We start from the raw sequence: 18,126 nt of genomic DNA on the forward strand, positions 1-18,126 counted from the left end.
CCTACTTATTTCTTACAGGCTCTGAGTGCCTGTCCCTTTGGACATTTATTTCCTGGGTTTGCCAAGATAGCAGCTTCTCACCAGGCTACACACTCCTAGCTTGTGCATGTCTCCTGTACTCTCATGCTCCGTCTATTTATTCAACACGACACCCTAATATGTGCCTGTATGTGTGTGTGCGGGGGGGGGGGGGACTGTTCCAGGTACAAGAGAGGAAGCACACCTAAATAAGGTATGGGTATTGTCCCCTCTCATAACAAGAGATGACATTATTCTACCTGTGACATGTGATAAGGGACAGATGAAGTGGGGGGCAGATTCCACGGACATGGAACTGCTTAGAAAATCGGTTTATAACAAAGACATAAAATTGTGCTTTTCTTTATATTTAGGTTACTTATGTAGGGCACACATTAATTTCAAGACTTCAAAATTTTTCTTTCATTAAAGGAGCCTACAAAACTTGATTACAGCTGCAATTACCACTTCAAGGCATCACTAAGTCTCGAAATCAGTCTTTTTTTTCCTCCACCCTGCAGGTGCTAAAAGCAGAGCACAATGCTGGTGAGCTGCTTAACGGCAACAAAGAATGAAAGGGAAGTGTGAATATACTTTCCCTCTAGGTTTCTCAGTCCAGGCAGTGATTCTCAACTTTTGCGTTTGCACACTGTAGTAGATGCGGTCTATACCTGGCTCATATCCTTCAGGCCTACCGGAGTTTGCTTTCAGAGCATTCTAGTACATGAGGAAGATTGCCTGTGAATGTTGCTCAAGTGCATTCTCTGACTTTAGGAACGTGCTTTTCCCAGCACTGAGTTAGGTAGAAGTTCAGGACCATTAACTAATCCTCAAGAGAGAAAGGAGGGGCACCGGGGTGGCTCAATAGGTTGAGTGTCTGACGTCAGCTCAGGTCATGATCTCGTGGTTGGTAGGTTCAAGCCCCACATCGGGCTCAGTGCTGTCGGTGCAGAGCTCACTTGGAATTATCTGTCCCCTTTGGCTCTGCCCCTCCCCTGCTCACATTCTCTCTCTCTCAAATAAACATTAAAAATAAATAACTGGTTTCCTCTCAGTTTTCTCATAGAGGGTGTTCTCCAAACTCCTTAAGGGTGCTGTAGCATGGTATATAGGTGGTCCCCAACTTACAATGGATCCATTTATACTTTTTGGACTTCATGATGGTACAAAAGTGATACGAATTCAGTAGAAACTGTACCTAAAATTTTGAATTTGGCTCTTTTCCCAGGTTAGTGCTATGCGGGACAATCCTTTCCCATGAGGCTGGGCAGTGGCAGGTGCTACAGCTCCTGGTCAACCACGTGATCACCAGGGTCAACCATACTTAAACCATACTGTTCCCATACAGCTATTGGGTTTTTTTTTAATGTTTTAAACATTAAAAGAGAGAGACAGTGCGCGCGCGTGCACGAGCTAGGGGAGGGGCAGAGAGGGACACACAGAATCAGAAGCAGGCTCCAGGCTCTGAGCTGTTAGCACAGAGCCCCATGCAGGGCTCGAACTTGTGAACTGTGATATCAGGACTTGAGCTGAAGCCGAATGCTTAACTGAGCCACCCAGTCGTCCCTAGCCATTCTGTTTTTTATTTTTAGTACAGTATTCAATTACATGATACAGTCAATAATTCGTTACAAAACAGGCTTTATGTTAGATGATTTTGCCCAACTGTAGGTGAATGTAAATGTGCTGAGCATGTTAAAGGTAGGCCAGGCTAAGCTATGATGTTTGCACTGGCCTTTTCTGCATTGTCCTTTATAACATAATTGTCTATGTATTTGCTTGGTTGTTTACTATTTCTCTCGGACTATACCTCCACGAAAACAGGAAGTCACTTTGTTTACCTCTGTCTACCAGTGTTTATGACAGCACTCTCACATGGAAGATACTCTATAAGCGGAGAAAGAGGTCGAGGTTTGGGCTCCTGGCCTCAAACAGCCACCAATTCTTTGCTCATTAAAAGCGTGGAATCTTAACCTCTACGAGGCCACATGGGAAAGCCCAGGAGACAGGCAAAATGACCACATCTACACAGCAGATCCCGGCTCAACTAAACCGTGTGTGTGGGGAAGGTAGAAGAGAACCCATTAATGAATGCAAGAATGTGGGGCAATGAGTATACTGAATTTTCACTATTAGGTTAGCAGCTCCTTTCCATCGGGGAACAGGGAATGAGAAAGGTGGCCAAAATCTCTCCCAGGAGTATATACTATTCTGCATGTAATTTCAAGAGAGTAAAACAGAAAAAAACAAAAACAAAAAACTAGAAACTTCTGAAGCCCGTCCATGGTCCACACAGGTCAACAATCCTAGGTTAAGAATCTATGGTTATGCATCATTCTATTGACACAAACCTTGATCTCTCTAATCTTTACCATCAGGTTTAGCTCTTATCTGATGTATTTAATCATCATCCCTCTTCTCCCTGCAAAAAGAAAGGCAACACACGGCAGTAAAGGTGTCAGTAGTAACGGCAGAAACCAGTTTCTACAGCAAGGGCTGGGTTCTTTCAAACTTGGGAAATGGCCCCCCGGCTGTAACCAGAATAGTCTAGGTTCTCAACTCCCACCTGTTGGAATCACATTACTTCTACAAGGTCCGGTACGAATGCTACCTCCTTCATGAAACGTCCTCCAGTCCCACCAACCAGGTGTCAACCTAACAGCTCCGTTTCCGCAACCCCTAGTTGACTACTTTGGGGGTCGGTGGCCCTTCTCCCGCCGGGCTCAGCACAAGCTTCCAGGGCCTGGCAGGGCCTGGGTGAAGGTCTCTTCCTTAACGACTACTATTGGGTCTGAAATACATCCAAGAGGGAACGGTTTCGCACCCAGCCCCAAACATGCTGAACCTCTTTTTTTCATTTTGCCGAGCGCGATCAGTTTTCACCTCAAGAACTTCCCCAGTGGACCTACGTGGTCAACCAGAGAAAACTCAAATTCAGGGAGGTGACACAAAAGTCAAGGCCCTTGAAACGACGCCAAACCGCATGGGCCGAATCTCACTTGCTTAATGGCCCAAGCCGCGGCAGGGGGAAAAAAGCCCAACTCTTGGAGGCCCCCAAGATGGGTGGTCATTTGAGCTCTGGACCCAAAGTTGAGAATGGGCAGGAACTCCCCACCCAGCCCAACAAGGTTACAGAGAGGGCGGCGACACAGGCTGTAGCGAGCACTTCCGCCTTGGAACAAGCGTCGTCAAACGGTAAGCTTCCCAGTTCCATTGCGTCCCGTAGCTCAAGGCCTTTCAGCCCAGCGGGCAGGAGTCCACACCCCAAGGCTACCTCACCCAACTGCACTCTCCACCTTCTCCACACCCTGCGGAGCCGTTCGCACGTCTCGAGGGTGTGACGGCTACGCCGTGACGTCACCCCGGAGAAAAGGGCAAACCGAGCAAGGAAGGCACTGGCGATCTTGAAGGAGTCCCGGCGCTGAGAAGCGCGTTGAGAGTCTGGAGGCGGGACTAACTTTGACCGACGTCCACTTCCACCCATTGCCTTTCTGATTCCTTCTCAAACAAACCAATAAATGCGACGACGGAGACGGCAACGTGCCCCAACCGCCAGGAGTGGCTCCGCCCCCCTCCGCTCGGTCGCCCTTTGGCTGCCATGATGAGTGTGGCTACCGCCTTTGTGCTACTTTAGGCTCTCCTCTGACTGTCCGATACCCTCCCTAAACTCCTCCCTAAACTCCCCCCTAAGCATTTCTTGCCTCCCACTGTCAACTTCCACCTTCTCGTGATTCTTGCTAGCTCCGTGTATACGCAGCCACGCTTGAGATGGTGGCCGGAGGCGGGGCCGAGGCGGGGCCTTCCCGGCGCGGTGACGTCAGCGCGCTGCGTGTCGGCAGGTGGAGGGAGAAGGGAAAGTTTGGCCCGTGCGTGGGGCTAGGGTGGAGGGCGGGACAGAGGGGTTGGGCCCAGGCGAAAACCCTGTCGCTGCTGCAGCCGAGGCCGAGGCCGGGACCGGGACCTGGGGCGGGTGGGGAGTGCCGGACGCGGAGGAGCAAGAGGCGAGGTCCGCCGGAGCTTCGAGCCTCCGCCGCTCTGTCGAGCGGTGACCCCACGCCCAGGCGCCGTCCGACCCGTGGCTGTTCCAGAGGCGGTTGGTGGGGGCGCGGCGGCGGCGGCGGCGGCGGTTGGGGGTGGGGAGAGGCGCGGCGAGGAGACGAGAGAGGTCAGCGAGTTTGAGCGAGGATCGCGAGCCGCGCCGCCGTCATGTCCGAGGACTCGAGCGCCCTGCCCTGGTCCATCAACAGGGACGATTACGAGCTGCAGGAGGTGATCGGTGAGAGCTGGCGCGCCGCTGAGGGGGGAGGCGCCGCGCTGGGAGGCGGGTGACACGCGGGAACGTGGGGACCCGCGGGAGCTCGGGGAGCGCAGGACTCACAGATATTCGTGAGCGCTCATGGGACTTGGGGTTTGTAGGGCGCGTGGGTGAGGCTCAGGGTTTGTGCAGCGCGTGCGAGGCGGGGAGGTTGGTTGGGCTGGGGTTTGAGGGGCTCAGGAGAGATTTGGGTAGTGACAGATGTTTGAACCTGAGCGATGCATGGGTCTGGGAGAGGAAGAAAAGTGCAGGCACGGACAGGCCCTAGGGAGGCTGTGCGAGAAATGATGGGCGAGTTGTGGGCACAGCCACCTACTTTGGCGATGGTGGGATAGGGGTTTTAGTCCACTCCCGCGCCGGGTGAGCACCCTTGAGTGCCCACCAAGCGCCAAACATTGCTTAGGTGGAGCTGGGGATCCTCTCCAGGTGAAGCTGAAGGTACCGCACCGAGCAGCGTAGACACAACTTCCCGCTGTTTGGGACTGACTTTCTGGTAGACATTGAATAACTCGGCAAATAAAAAGAATTACAAGGCTTGGCAAGTGCTAGGAAGGAAATAAACAAGATGTTCTGATAGAGAGTGACCTGGAGACCTAGTTAGGGTGATTTCAAGGAAAAGTCTTTTTCTGAGGCGTTGACATTTAAGTTGAGCCGCTGAAGGAGGAGAAGGAGTCTTAAGATGCCAGGGCAGATTTTTCCCTGCTGAGGGACGAGGAAGTGCAAAGGTCCTGAGGAGGGAAAGAGCTTGATGTGTTTCAGGACCCGGAGGCAAACTGGCAGGGATAGAAAGTGGACCTTCTCAGGCATGGTAAGGGTTTTGGAATTTATTTTAAGTGTATTGGAGGGATTCAAGCAGAGACATGACATGATTCCAGGGATCTGGCTTCTGTGTGTGGAGTAGATTTGAGGTCCAGGAATACCAGTTAGCAGAGACCAAAACTGGCACAAACATGGATTGTAATTCTCAGGCACAGTGATTGGGGGAGGGTGGGGACTTGGGATGAGGGAAGTGTTTGTTGGACAACAATAATCCAGTGACTTTAGAAATCAAAAGAGGGTGGGTTTAGCTAAACAGAAGCTCAATGTAACCGACATGAGCAGACCCCTATGTATTGGAGGAAGGAGATTGTCTACTTTGCCTAGATCAGCATCCTGTCCTAAAATTAGTTTTATAACAAAGACTGGCTGAAAACTCCTTAGCTGCCTTGGGGGTGTGAGTGTTTATTGCAATTTGTATTTTGGAGAAACTTTGTCATTTTTTTTCTTTTTTTTTTTTTGCCTTGTTGTTTCAAAACAAATCTGGGCTGAGTTTTAGCTGAAAGAAATAGCATTTTTTTCCTTAAGCCACGCTGTGCCCCGTGCCCTTGCCGGGTCTTTGACATGTACTGGTTGGTTCTGAAGACAGCAAGCTAGGTCTCTGTCTTGATTGATTGGTTCTGGGTTCCTGAATCAGTTTCCTTTTTTTTTTTTTTTTTTTTTTAATTTTATTTCTTTTTGAGAGAGAGAACAGAGGGGCAGAGAGAGAGGGAGGGAGACCGAGGATCCGAAGCCGGCTCTATGCTGGCAGCAGAGAGCCCGATGTGGGGCGCAAACTCACCAACTGTGAGATCACGACCTGAGCCAAGGTCTGATGCGTAACGGACTGAGCCACCCAGGCGCCCCCTCAACCAGTTTCCTATTGAAGAAAGAGACTTAAGTGGACGATTGGACAGCGGTACCTGAAAAGTAAAGAAAGGGTATCCCTGTCATTGTTTTAGAAGGCAACGTTTGCTTTCCTTTCTGGTAAGAGGGACGTGTTTCTGGGATGAAGAGGCTTTGCTGTTGTGGTGGCCTAGGGCTCTAGAGATTTAGAGATTTATTAATTTGGAATTATCCTCAGACCGCTAGGGTGTCTGTGAGTGGGCAAAAGGGAATCTCAGTCCTCCGGGTTAGGGTTAGTTTTCATCTCCTTTCTAAAGCGCTCCATGGGTAAAAGGTTAAGAGCTCCAACGTGATTTGACCATCTTATGTTTCTTTTCTTTTTTTTTTTTTTTTCTTTTGAGAGAGGGAGCAGGGAGAGGGGCTGAGGGAGAGTGAGAGAGAGAGAGAGAGAGAGAGAAAGTGAGAATTGTCAGCAAAGTTCCACGCACAGTGCAGAGCCCGACACAGGCTTGATTGATCGTGACCTGAGCCGAAATCAAGAGTCAGATGGACGCTTAACCGACAGAGCTACCCAGGTGCCCCCTGGCCGTTTTATTTTTAAAAATAACTTTACTGGGGCACCTGGGTGGCTCGGTCGGTTAAGCGTCCGACTTCGGCTCAGGTCACGATCTCGCGGTCCGTGAGTTCGAGCCCCGCGTCGGGCTCTGTGCTGACAGCTCAGAGCCTGGAGCCTGTTTCCGATTCTGTGTCTCCCTCTCTCTCTGCCCCTCCCGTGTTCATGCTGTGTCTCTCTCTGTCTCAAAAATAAATCAACGTTAAAAAAAAAAATTAAAAAAAAAATAACTTTACTGGGGCACCTGGGTAGCTCAGTTGGTTAAGCATCCAGCTGCAGCCCAGGTTGGGTCTTGATCTCACGGTTTACAGAGCCTACTTCAGATCCTCTGACCCCCTCGCTCTGCCACTCCCCCTCGCTCGCTCCCACTCTCTCTCTCTCTTTCAAAAATAATAAACGGCTAAAAAAATAACTTTACCATTTTATTTTTAAAAATAACCTTAAAAAATAATCTAATGCTATGAAATTCACCCATTTTTAAGTACAAAATTCAGTGGTTTTTAGAAACTTGTGCCGAATGCCAGGAAGCATTATCCAGTTTTAGAATATTTTCCTCACCCAGTAGGATCCTTGTGCCTGTTTACAGTTAATCCCTGTTCCCACCCCTAACCCCAGGCAACCACAAACCTTTCTGTCTCTATAGGGTTGCCTTTTCTGGACATTTTGTGTAAATGAGATCATAATAACATACTGTCTTTTGCGTTTGGCTTCTTCCACTCACCGTGATATTTTTTCATTTTTAAGAACAACTTGATTGGGTTAGAATTTATATACCATAAAATGCACCTGTATTAAGTGTACAGTCGTGTAATTTTTTAAGTAAATTTTCAGAGTTGTTCAGTCATCCCCACAGTCCAATTTTAGAACATTTCCATCATTCCACAAAGATGCCTCATGTCGTTTGCAGTCACTCCCTGTTCCCACCCCCTGCCTCGGGCAACCACAGATCTACTCTCTCTGTCTCTATAGATTTGCCTTTTCTGGATATTTAATGTAAATATAACCCTACCATCTGTGGTCCTTTGTGTTGGTTCTTTTACTTGGCATGGCGTTTCCTGAAGTTCCTCCATGTTGTAGCCTGTATCATTACACGATTCCTTCTTATTGGACACCTCTTGATGGCCATTGGGTTATTTCTGCTTTTCGGCTCTTTTGGAATAATGCTGTTACGAGCTTTCACTTATCAAATCTTCATATGAACATGTTTCATTTTCCTTGGGTGGAGTTTCTGGGTCACGTGGTAAATTTGTATTTAAGTTTTTTAAGAAACTGATTAAACCTTTCCGAAGTGACTGCATCATTTTTCATTCCCACCAACCCTGGGTGAGAGTTCCTGTTTCTCTTTATTTTTGTCAGCATTTGGTGTCTTAGATTATAGCCGTCCGGGTGGGTATGAAGTAGTATGTGGTGGTGGTTTTGCATTTCTTTCATGACTAACGATGTACTTATTCATTAGCTTTTCATCTGTCTCTGGTGAAATGTCCATTCGAATGTTTTGCCCAATTGGGTTGCCCATGGTTTGTTTTCTTATTGAGTTCTGGGGTGAGTGTTTGAAAACTTTCAAAAAGTTTTGAATTTCGATAAAGTTTATTATTTTTTTTCTTTTATTGATCGTGTGTGCTTTTGATGGTGTCTGTAGGAAATCTTTACTAATCCAACATCACAAGGATTTTTTTCCTATGTTTTCTTCTAAGCGTTTTAGCTATAGTTTTAGCTCTTACTTTTAGACCTCCAGGACATTTTGGGTTAATTTTTTAAGAATGTTTATTTATTGGGGCGCCTGGGTGGCGCAGTCGGTTAAGCGTCCGACTTCAGCTCAGGTCACGATCTCGCGGTCCGTGAGTTCGAGCCCCGCGTCTGGCTCTGGGCTGATGGCTCGGAGCCTGGACCCTGTTTCCGATTCTGTGTCTCCCTCTCTCTCTGCCCCACCCCCGTTCATGCTCTGTCTCTCTCTGTCCCAAAAATAAATAAAAACGTTGAAAAAAAAATTAAAAAAAAAAAAAAAGAATGTTTATTTATTTATTTTGAGAAAAAGCGAAAGAGAGCAGGTGGGGGAGGGGCAGAGAGAGAACTCCAAGCAGACTCCACACTCTTCGGCACAGAGCCCAACGTGGGACTCGAACTCACGAACCGTGAGTTCAGGACCTGAGCCGAAATCAAGAGTCAGACACTTAACCAACTGAGCCACCCAGGTGCCCCTGATTTATCTTGTTTTACAGATGAAGACATTGAAACCTAACAGGGTAAAATGACTGTCTAAAGCCATAGAGCTAATTAGTGGCATAGCCAATACTGGTGTTCAGTTCTCCTATTGCTTAATTCAGCATCCTTGTTTCTATGTGGGAATTTGATTGGTTTTTGAATATAAAATGGAAGATATAAACCATAAGATAGTAGTCATAGTCTGACTAAAGGAAATATTAAGGGATTAAGCGAAATTAATTAGGGAAAATATCCTTACAGTGAAGGATTAAGGGAAATATCTTTTAAATAAAAAAATTTGATAGCAGCTATTTTGAAGGTGACCCTTTTGGATGTAGTAGAATTTTTCTTTTGTGTATCCTACTCTGTAAGTTTTAAATAACTCCCTCTCGGGGCCCCTGGGTGGTTCAGTGCGTTCAGTGTCCGACTCTTGATTTTGGCTCAGGTCATGGTCCTGGGGTGATGGGGTCGAGCCCCGTATCAGGCTGTGACAAGTGTGAAGCCTGCTTGGGATTCTCTCTCTTTCCCTCTGCCCCTCCCTCGTGTGTGTGTGTGTGTGTGTGTGTGTGTGTGCGCGTGTGTGCGCGCGCGCACTCTATCTCTCTCTCTCAAATAAATAAATGTCTCCCTCTCATTCGTAAGTTCCTGAAAGTTGCTAACATCCTTCCATTCTACTCCTCTCTCACCCCATCCTCCCAACAGGGAGGGAAAGTAATGTTTTTCCTTGAACTATAGCTTATTACAAGTAGCAAGCCTCAATAAAGCAGTTTATTCTTATTCTGAACTTGCTTCAATGCTGAAATATTTGGAGTACAATATTTTATAATAAGCTATAATCTTCAAAATGAATCTTTGTGACTTCTGCAGATTACACTTAAAATTTGCAGGAAACAAATGGAGTTCAGAAAAAAAAAGTTTGGAGGATCCTTTGAATTTTTTTGTTGTTTTTTGTTTTCAATTTTTGTTTTGTTTTCAAAGAATTGTATTTTAAGGCAGTGGTTAAATGATGCCTCCTTTCTGATCAAAGCACCTGCATTTATTTGAAATGTAATTTTTTTACCTATGCTGCTTGGCCTATAATATTTATGGGGTTGTTTCTCACATTCTGTTTTTTTTCTCTCTCTGGCAAAATCCTGTAGAGAAAAGAAAAATTCCCTTCCTGGAGCATATTAAAAGCATACAGATTGGGAATTCAGAGGACTTCCTTTTAAAGAATTGTATCATCTTAAGCATGCTGTGGAAAGATTTGAAGTTCTTTATGATTACTTGTAAAAGATGTTAGTATTATTTTCACTATCACTCTTTCATTTTTTTTTTTTTTTTGAGCTCCTTACTAGCCATTATTATTGTATTTGAATTTCTGAACAGGTGTTGCACTGTAGTTGACATGTGTTGAAATAGCTAGAAGAGTATGGTCTTGGGGCTGTACTGACCTGGAATCAAATCCTGCCTTATCTGTTATTACCTATGCGACCTTGGGCAATTTATATAACTGGTTTTAGTGTTGGCTTTTTGTCTATAAAATGGAGGTAGTGGGGGACGCCAGTGTGGCTCAGTCGGTTAAGCGTCCAACTCTTGGTTTTGGCTGAGGTCATTATCTCATAGTTTGTGATTTCAAGCCCTGAGTCGATTCTCTTGGGATTCTTTCTCTCCTGCTGTCTCTGTCCCTCCCCCACTCATGTGTGTTGTGTGTGTGTGTGTGTGTGTGTGTGTGTGTGTGTATGTCTCTCTCTCAAAATAAATGAATAGACTTTGGGGGAAAATGGAGATAATGGCACATTTTATCATTGGGGCTGTTATGTAGATTAAGTGTAATTGCAGAAAATATTTAGTTTGGTGGTGCCTGGGTGGCTCAGTCGCTTGAGGGGCTGACTTCGCCTCAGGTCATGATCTCACGGTTTGTGAGTTCAAGCCCTGCATTGGGCTTGCTGCTGTCAGTGTAGAGCCTGCTTTGGATCTTCTGTTCCCCTCTCTCTCTGTCCCTCCCCCTCTTGTGCTTTCTCTCGGTCAAAAAAGAAAGAGAAGACTGTTAAAAGGTTTAGTTTTTATTGAATGTTCCTTAAGATAATGGTTTTTGTTATGTCTGCCTTTCTTTTTTCCTCCCTCTCCTACATCCCCTAATTTTTGGTATTACCATGAAATGTGAAATACTATGTGACTTGAAATCTTGCGACACTTAAATATTTTGAATCTGTTGTAATGCTTATCACTGCATCTTTTTTTCCCCTTACTTCCAGATCTCCTTAAAGTTTGTTTATTTTTATTTTAGAGAGCGAGCATGAGCACGAACTGGGGAGAGAGAGAGAGAGAGAGAGAGAGAGAGAGAGAATATCTTAAACAGGTTTCATGCTCAGCGTGGAGCCTGATGGAGGACTCTATCCCACGACCCTGAGATCATGACCTGAGCTGAAATCAAGAGTCGGTCCCTCAACCCACTGAGTCACTCAGACGCCTTTCATTAAAGTTTAGATGGATTTCAGGATTTGTGGCGGACACGGGAGTATAGCTGCATAAGGCCCTGCCAATAATACGGTACGACAGCGCATAGGGAAACAGTCTGGCAAAGGCCGTGATATGTGCCTCTTATTGTCATACAGCTCGAAAAGGCTCCATAAATATTTGCTGTTTACCTTGGGTTAGGTTTAGAAAATTGTTCTTTAAGATCTGTTTTTAATATGGTATAATTTACCTACCTTTGACGCTTTGGTGAAGGCAACTCGTTAGCTTTATTCTCTACTTTCCCTTTTTAATTTTCACTAATTGTTCACTAGCCACACATTTTGAGGTCTAACGTAGTGATTTTCAAGTACACACTCCAGGATCCCACCTCCAGCCCCTCCATAAATGTGGAAGACATCGTGCGCTATGAGTAGAGTGATTCTTAATGGTTAGCGCATTTTCTCCCCCTGACTGGGGACACTTAGCTGTGGTGGCACGATCAGTAAGGCGAACATTGGGCCAACAACCTCATAGGGCTGTGTCAAATAGGTATTGCATCTGGCTGCATGTAATGGAAACCGTAGTGGCTTAATAAAGTACCTTTTGGGGCGCCTGGGTGGCGCAGTCGGTTAAGCGTCCGACTTCAGCCAGGTCACGATCTCGCGGTCCGTGAGTTCGAGCCCCGCGTCAGGCTCTGGGCTGATGGCTCGGAGCCTGGAGCCTGTTTCCGATTCTGTGTCTCCCTCTCTCTCTGCCCCTCCCCCGTTCATGCTCTGTTTCTCTCTGTCCCAAAAATAAATAAACGTTGAAAAAAAAAATTAAAAAAAAAAATAAAGTATCTTTTGCCCCTTATGGAGCTGGAGTGGCAGCCTGGGTGCCATTAGGCACCCAGGCTGCTGGGTTTTACTCCACTGAGCTTGGCACGTGACTCTCATTCTCATAGTTGCAAGAGAGTTGTTCCACTCCTAGACTCGTGCTTGTGTTCCAGGCTGGAGGAATATGGCAAAAGGACAAAGGCACATGACAACTGAGTTGGCTCCCTTTCAAAGAGCTTTCTTTCCTGGAAGCCTTACTCAGTGACTTCCATTCCTAGTTTATTGGCCAGAACCGTGTAATTTGGCCATTTGCAAGGGAGGCTGTGAAATAAAGCTTTTTAGCTGGGCACGTTATTACTTCAAACAAAATAGGTCAAGGTTCTCTTATTAAAGAAGGGAAAATTGTTGGATAGGCAACTAAAAGTATTGGCTTCGTTTTTTTTTTTTTAATTAAAATAATTAAGACATTACAAGTAAATAATTTAACCTGACATATAGTAATCAGTTAATAAATGTTAGCTTTAATCTAAAGAGGCAGTTGCTTACCGGTTAGGAGTATGGTGTTGAATCATCACGTAGTTCTGGTTTCTAGACCCTACTTTGCCTCTTGCTGGTGCATGACCTCAGTCTTATTTTTGCCTGCATTGCTTTTCTTACATTGCTTTGTAAGATCAATAATACCTAACATTAGATGAAAAACCGAGATGCAAACATAGTACTTGGCACACAGAATAAACATTCAGTAGATGTTAGCATTCGTGATGGTAATAATGAGGTTAAGTCCATGAAGACTGGGCCATTTTAGTGTTTCCTCGGCCTTAAATGAGCAAATTTTTTTTCTCGCAAATATGTGTCACCACCTGGTTGATTAATGTATTCAGCAAATGTTTTTTGAACTTCTCTTATGTGCCGGGTACTGTTCCGGGTGCTAGGGATACAGCAGTGAAGCAGACAGAAAATCCCTGCTTTTATGGAGTTAATAATCCAGTGTGACAAAGGATAAAAGTAAAGCTGAGAAAGGGGTTGGAGATTCCCGGGGACAGAGGTGAGTTTTAAATAGGTCAGGGAAAGCCTCACCGAGACGATGCCATTTGGGAAAAGACCTGAAGGAGGCGAAGAAGTGAGTATCTTCTGCAGGAGCGTGTTTGAAGCAGAGGGAGCAGAGGCAGTGAGGGCCCCGAAGTGGAATGGAAGCCTGCTGATGGCGCTAAGGGCTAGGAGGCAGGAGCGGCTGGAGCAGAGGGACAGGGTGTGGAGGCAGATGGGCAGAGATGAGAAGAGTAAGGTGGTAGGGCTGTGTGGTCCTGACCGTAAGATGGGGCGACGCCTCGTAAGCCATCTGGGCGCCCGACTTTTGCTTTGAGGGAGGTTGAAAACTGTTGCGGGGTTTTGAGCCAGAGGAGTACTGGGACTGTCTTTTCAGAGGACGACTCAGGCTGGTATGTGGAGGGTAGTTTTGCAAGGGCACAGGGTGGAAGGAGAGTTTATCCAGTGGAGAGAGGTAGTGACGGAGGTGGTGAGAAGTCGTCAGATGCTGGATAATAACATGTTTTGGAGTTAGAGAGTTGCCATTGGATTAGATGTGAAAAGATTTGAAGATTTTTGGCTGGAGCATCAGGAAGGATGGAGTTACCATCCGTTGAGATGAGAGATTACCAGAGCGAACGGGGACAGAGTGATGATTCATTTCAGAACCATCAGGCTGTGTGAATAATTACTCAAAGCATATGGCAGTGTGTCTTTATTTTCATCTTCGTATGGGGAGCAGAGCATGATTTTTATGATGAGGACTATTCATACAGCCGTTTCACCGGTTTGAGGAGCTTTACTTTTCAACCTGACACTGACAAGAGAAGAGGGTTTACAAAATTGTAATCTCCCATATTTTCCTTGGTTTAGGTGATGGTGCCTTAATCATCTTTCACAGTGAAGAGTCTGGGCTGGCTCTTCAGTGAATGCAAAACCTTGCTAAAGAACACTTGAGATCTTTAGAATATGTACCTGTTACAATGATGGATGCCCAACATTTGGAGGAAATTATCTTCAGCTGATTTGGTTCATTTATTGTTTTCCTCACCGGAATAATACCCATTTTTTTTTACTTTCTATCCTCAATTTCTGGGTCTTATAAAGTGGCCAGAGACTAAAAAAATTTTTAGCAACCCCATGCCTTTGGGCATCTCCTTTTCTGTCTCAAGAGACGAAGTTACGCAGTTTGAAGAATTTCAGGAGAAAGCTCATTGGTATTTTTGTGTGTTAATCCGTTCTGATATGTACTGCATATTAACACTGGGGTTTAAGAGCTCACTAGGAGAGGACAGAAGGATGGAAGAGCTGGAGATAAAGAGAAGGGTGCATGAATCAGCAGTGGAAACTCGTGAAAGTCTGAATGAGGGTGTTTTATTGGAAACTGTTTTACATTTTCCATCGTATTATTCTCCGTAGTAGTCCAGGGCTTAGTAGAGGGCGTTAGAGCAGTAGCTTTGACATTTTTCCCTAAACCACTCCTAAGAGATACATTTTACAATTTGCATGTGTGTTTATACTGAAGTAAAAGTTTTGCAAAATAACATTTGCCGTGTGCAATGCATACTGATGTTTTCTATTTGACTCGATTAACTGTAAGAAAAGTGATGGTTGAAAGTCTGTAAATTGACGTGTACTTTGAAAAATTCCTCATAAAGGGACATGCTTTAAAGAGACGAGTATTTTTAAAATTTGTATCTCTAATCCTGTGTTTTTAAAGTCCTGCAAAGAATTGGTGAATACTTTAAATGATTATAAAGACATTTTAAAGATAGTCTTCCCTATCTTCTTATTTACGTTATTACTGTTATTTTTTTAATATTTTATTTGTCTTTGAGAGAGCGTGAGCAGGGGAGGGGCCAGAGAGAGGGGGACAGAGGATTTGAAGAAGACTGTGCTGACGGCAGTGAGCCGAATGCGGTGCTCGAACCCGCGAACTGTGAAATCATGACTTGAGCTGAAGTCGGATGCTCAACCAACGGAGCCACCCAGGCGCCCTCTTATTTACATTATTAATAGTTATTTTCTGTGAAGTAAAGGTTTTCCTAAAGGAAGATAGAATATCATTGGCTATTCTGAAATAGTGGTGTTAGTATTGAGTTTTTACTGTATTAGCCATAATCCTTAATGTTAGGACTTTAAAATATTTTTTGGTTGCTCATTAATGTTTTGGTATTTTGGGGGGTGGGGGGGAATATGAAGGTCAATGAGAGCGATCGTTAACACGGAAGAACCGGAGCCTGCGAATCTCTTTGTATCATCAGATGTGGGAAGTGCCACTTGTCTTTTAAGGCCATTTGTTAAATCACAGCAGAATTTAATATCTTGCTTCTAGCGAGATTTATTAAATGAGTGATTCTTTGTGTAAAAGAAAAGTGCGTTAGTATATAGACAATTGTGATTGATAATACCTAGGTTTAGTGTTTTATTGTTAGTGAAATTCTATAGTTAATAATGACTAGGGATTAATAACAACTAAATTCCCCAAATTCCTATGTCTGTATTTTTTTTTTAATTTTTTTTTCAATGTTTATTTATTTTTGGGACAGAGAGAGACAGAGCATGAATGGGGGAGGGGCAGAGAGAGAGGGAGACACAGAATCGGAAACAGGCTCCAGGCTCTGAGCCGTCAGCCCAGAGCCCGACGCGGGGCTCAAACTCACGGACCGCGAGATCGTGACCTGGCTGAAGTCGGACGCTTAACCGACTGCGCCACCCAGGCGCCCCAGCTATGTCTGTATTTTTAACCCCAGCATGGTTTTGGTTTATGTAGGACATGCCATTAGTATGTTTAAAGCTAGTGTTTTAGGGGTGCCTGGGTGGCTCAGTCGGTTAAGCGTCCGACTTCGGCTCAGGACATGATCTTGCAGTCTGCGAGTTCGAGCCCCGTGTCAGGCTCTGTGCTGACAGCTTAGAGTCTGGAGCCTGCTTCGGATTCTGTGTCTCCCCCTCTCTCTAACGCTCCCCTGCTCATGCTCTGTCTCTCTCTGTCTCAAAAATAAATAAAAACATTAAAAAAATTTTTTTTTAAAAGCTAGTGTTTTAGATTTTGTATATATAAGATAAATGATCAATGTTTGATTATACAGGGGTGGAGGAACTGGTTTGAGAGTTAAAAAAAAATACCATTCAGTAGCCATTTGCAAAAATTAAAATGATAAAGCATTAGGGAATACATTTACATATTAGAAGACATCTGTTCTCTAGGACCAAAAGTACCCTGTAGAGACTGCATTGTGTCTTCTGTGACTTAAGAATGCCTCTCATCTTAGCCTGATGGATAACGGGACCTGTGTGATTAGCTTCCTTCCTCTGGGGCTTCCCAGAGTGGGGCAGGGGCCTTTCACTGAAGGCAAGAGAGTTGTTAAGTTTTCTTTAGGGATCCCACGAAGAAAGAGTTTGGAAAGGAAAAGGATGGGAGGGAGAGAAAAGTTAATGGCAGACACTGCTGTTCTGCCTCATGAAGTTTTGGGGTGATGGGTTTGTGGGGGGTGGAGCCGACGGCCGAGAAAGAATTCTTGAAGCTATCTTCGGTGCAAAAAGGTGATTTTTATGAAAGCATGGGGACAGGACCCATGGGCAGGAAGAGCTGCGCTCCAAGTGTGAGGGGCGACCGTTTTATGGAGTCAGAGACAAAGTCAACAGAGTTTCCAGAGAGACTTTCACGTGCTAAAGACTTACTGGAGGCCTAGCTGTGTTGTCAAAGCCAAGGTTGTTTTTCCCTCTAGCGGAGCATTAACCGAAAGACATTAGGGCGTTCCTGGACTTCAGGCTATGATGGAATTGCCTTTTTCTGGTAAACTGGGGGAGACTCTTACCAGTTTAACCATTTGCTTTTTGTCCTTTCTCCTTTTGGGGTAGCCGGCAGTGTCCACGGAATATCATATACATGTCCCACCTGGAGCAGAGGGCGGTGGGGGGGCGGGGTGCTGTTAGCCTGTACTTTGCCCTCACCTTGCCGCACCCTCCGTCACGCCTCATTCTGCCCCGTACTCCTGTGCAGAACCGAGGGCGAACTGCAAACTGCAAGCTATTTCAACGGTAGCCTATTGGATCATTTTTATCAAGCAGTAAGTTAGTGTTCTTAAACTATTGTCGAAATAATTCAGGTTCACTATTGGATGCCATTGAATGGGAAATGTGTTCTTAAATACTAGATTTTATTTTGAATTTTGTATGACATGAGCTTTGTGTAGAGTTGTTGCTTCATTATAATTCTGAGTTGTGGGGTGCCTGGGTGACTCAGTTGGTTAAGCGCCCTACTCCTGATTTCAGCTCAGGTCATGATCTCATGGATCTTGAGATTGAGCCCCACTTGGGCCTCTGCTCTCAGCACAGAGCTTGCCTAGGATTCATTCTTTCTCTTTCTGTCTCCCTCCCTCCCTCTCTCTCTATCTCTCTCTCTCCCCCCCTCCCTGCCCCTCCCCCCTCTCAAAATAAATTTTGAAAAAAAATTTTTTTTAATCATCATGATTTGGGTTTATCCATGACCATATTGACTATGGTTATATATGCCTGGCTTTGGTCTGGAACTTTCAAATGGATTTAAATGTAACAGATTTTGTTGAGTTATATAATTATATGTAAATTGTCTTTAAATTTTAATGTCTGTAGCACGTTTATACTATTTGAAATTTGATGTCATACTTGAAGAGATATTTTTATTTATTTATTTATTTTTTCAACGTTTATTTATCCTTGGGACAGAGAGAGACAGAGCATGAACAGGGGAGGGGCAGAGAGAGAGGGAGACACAGAATCGGAAACAGGCTCCAGGTTCCGAGCCATCAGCCCAGAGCCTGACGCGGGGCTCGAACTCCCGGACCGCGAGATCGTGACCCGGCTGCAGTCGGACGCTTAACCGACTGCGCCACCCAGGCGCCCCTTGAAGAGATATTTTTAGTAACAGCTTTATTGAGATATAATTCATATACTATGAAATTTGCCAATTTAAAGTGAACAATTCAGTACATTCACAAAATTGTGCAGCCATCACCACTGTCTAATTCCAGAACATTTTCATAGCTTCAGAAACACCCTGTCCATGAGCAGCATTC

The 18,126-nt window shown here is 45.1% G+C and overlaps 1 protein-coding gene across 1 annotated transcript in view; it reads left to right on the forward strand.

The window, feature by feature from the left end:
* The first annotated feature begins 3,906 nt into the window (after nt 1–3,906).
* The window catches only part of OXSR1 (oxidative stress responsive kinase 1), a 103,557-nt gene continuing 89,337 nt past the window's right edge, over nt 3,907–18,126 (forward strand). The window contains exon 1 of the mRNA XM_030328386.2: nt 3,907–4,294. Within this exon, the coding sequence (XP_030184246.1) occupies nt 4,225–4,294 (70 nt within the window). The 5' untranslated portion in view covers nt 3,907–4,224. The remainder of the gene's footprint in view (nt 4,295–18,126) is intronic.

Source organism: Lynx canadensis, chromosome C2 (assembly GCF_007474595.2).
Source record: "Lynx canadensis isolate LIC74 chromosome C2, mLynCan4.pri.v2, whole genome shotgun sequence".
NCBI classification, from domain to species: Eukaryota; Metazoa; Chordata; class Mammalia; order Carnivora; family Felidae; genus Lynx; species Lynx canadensis.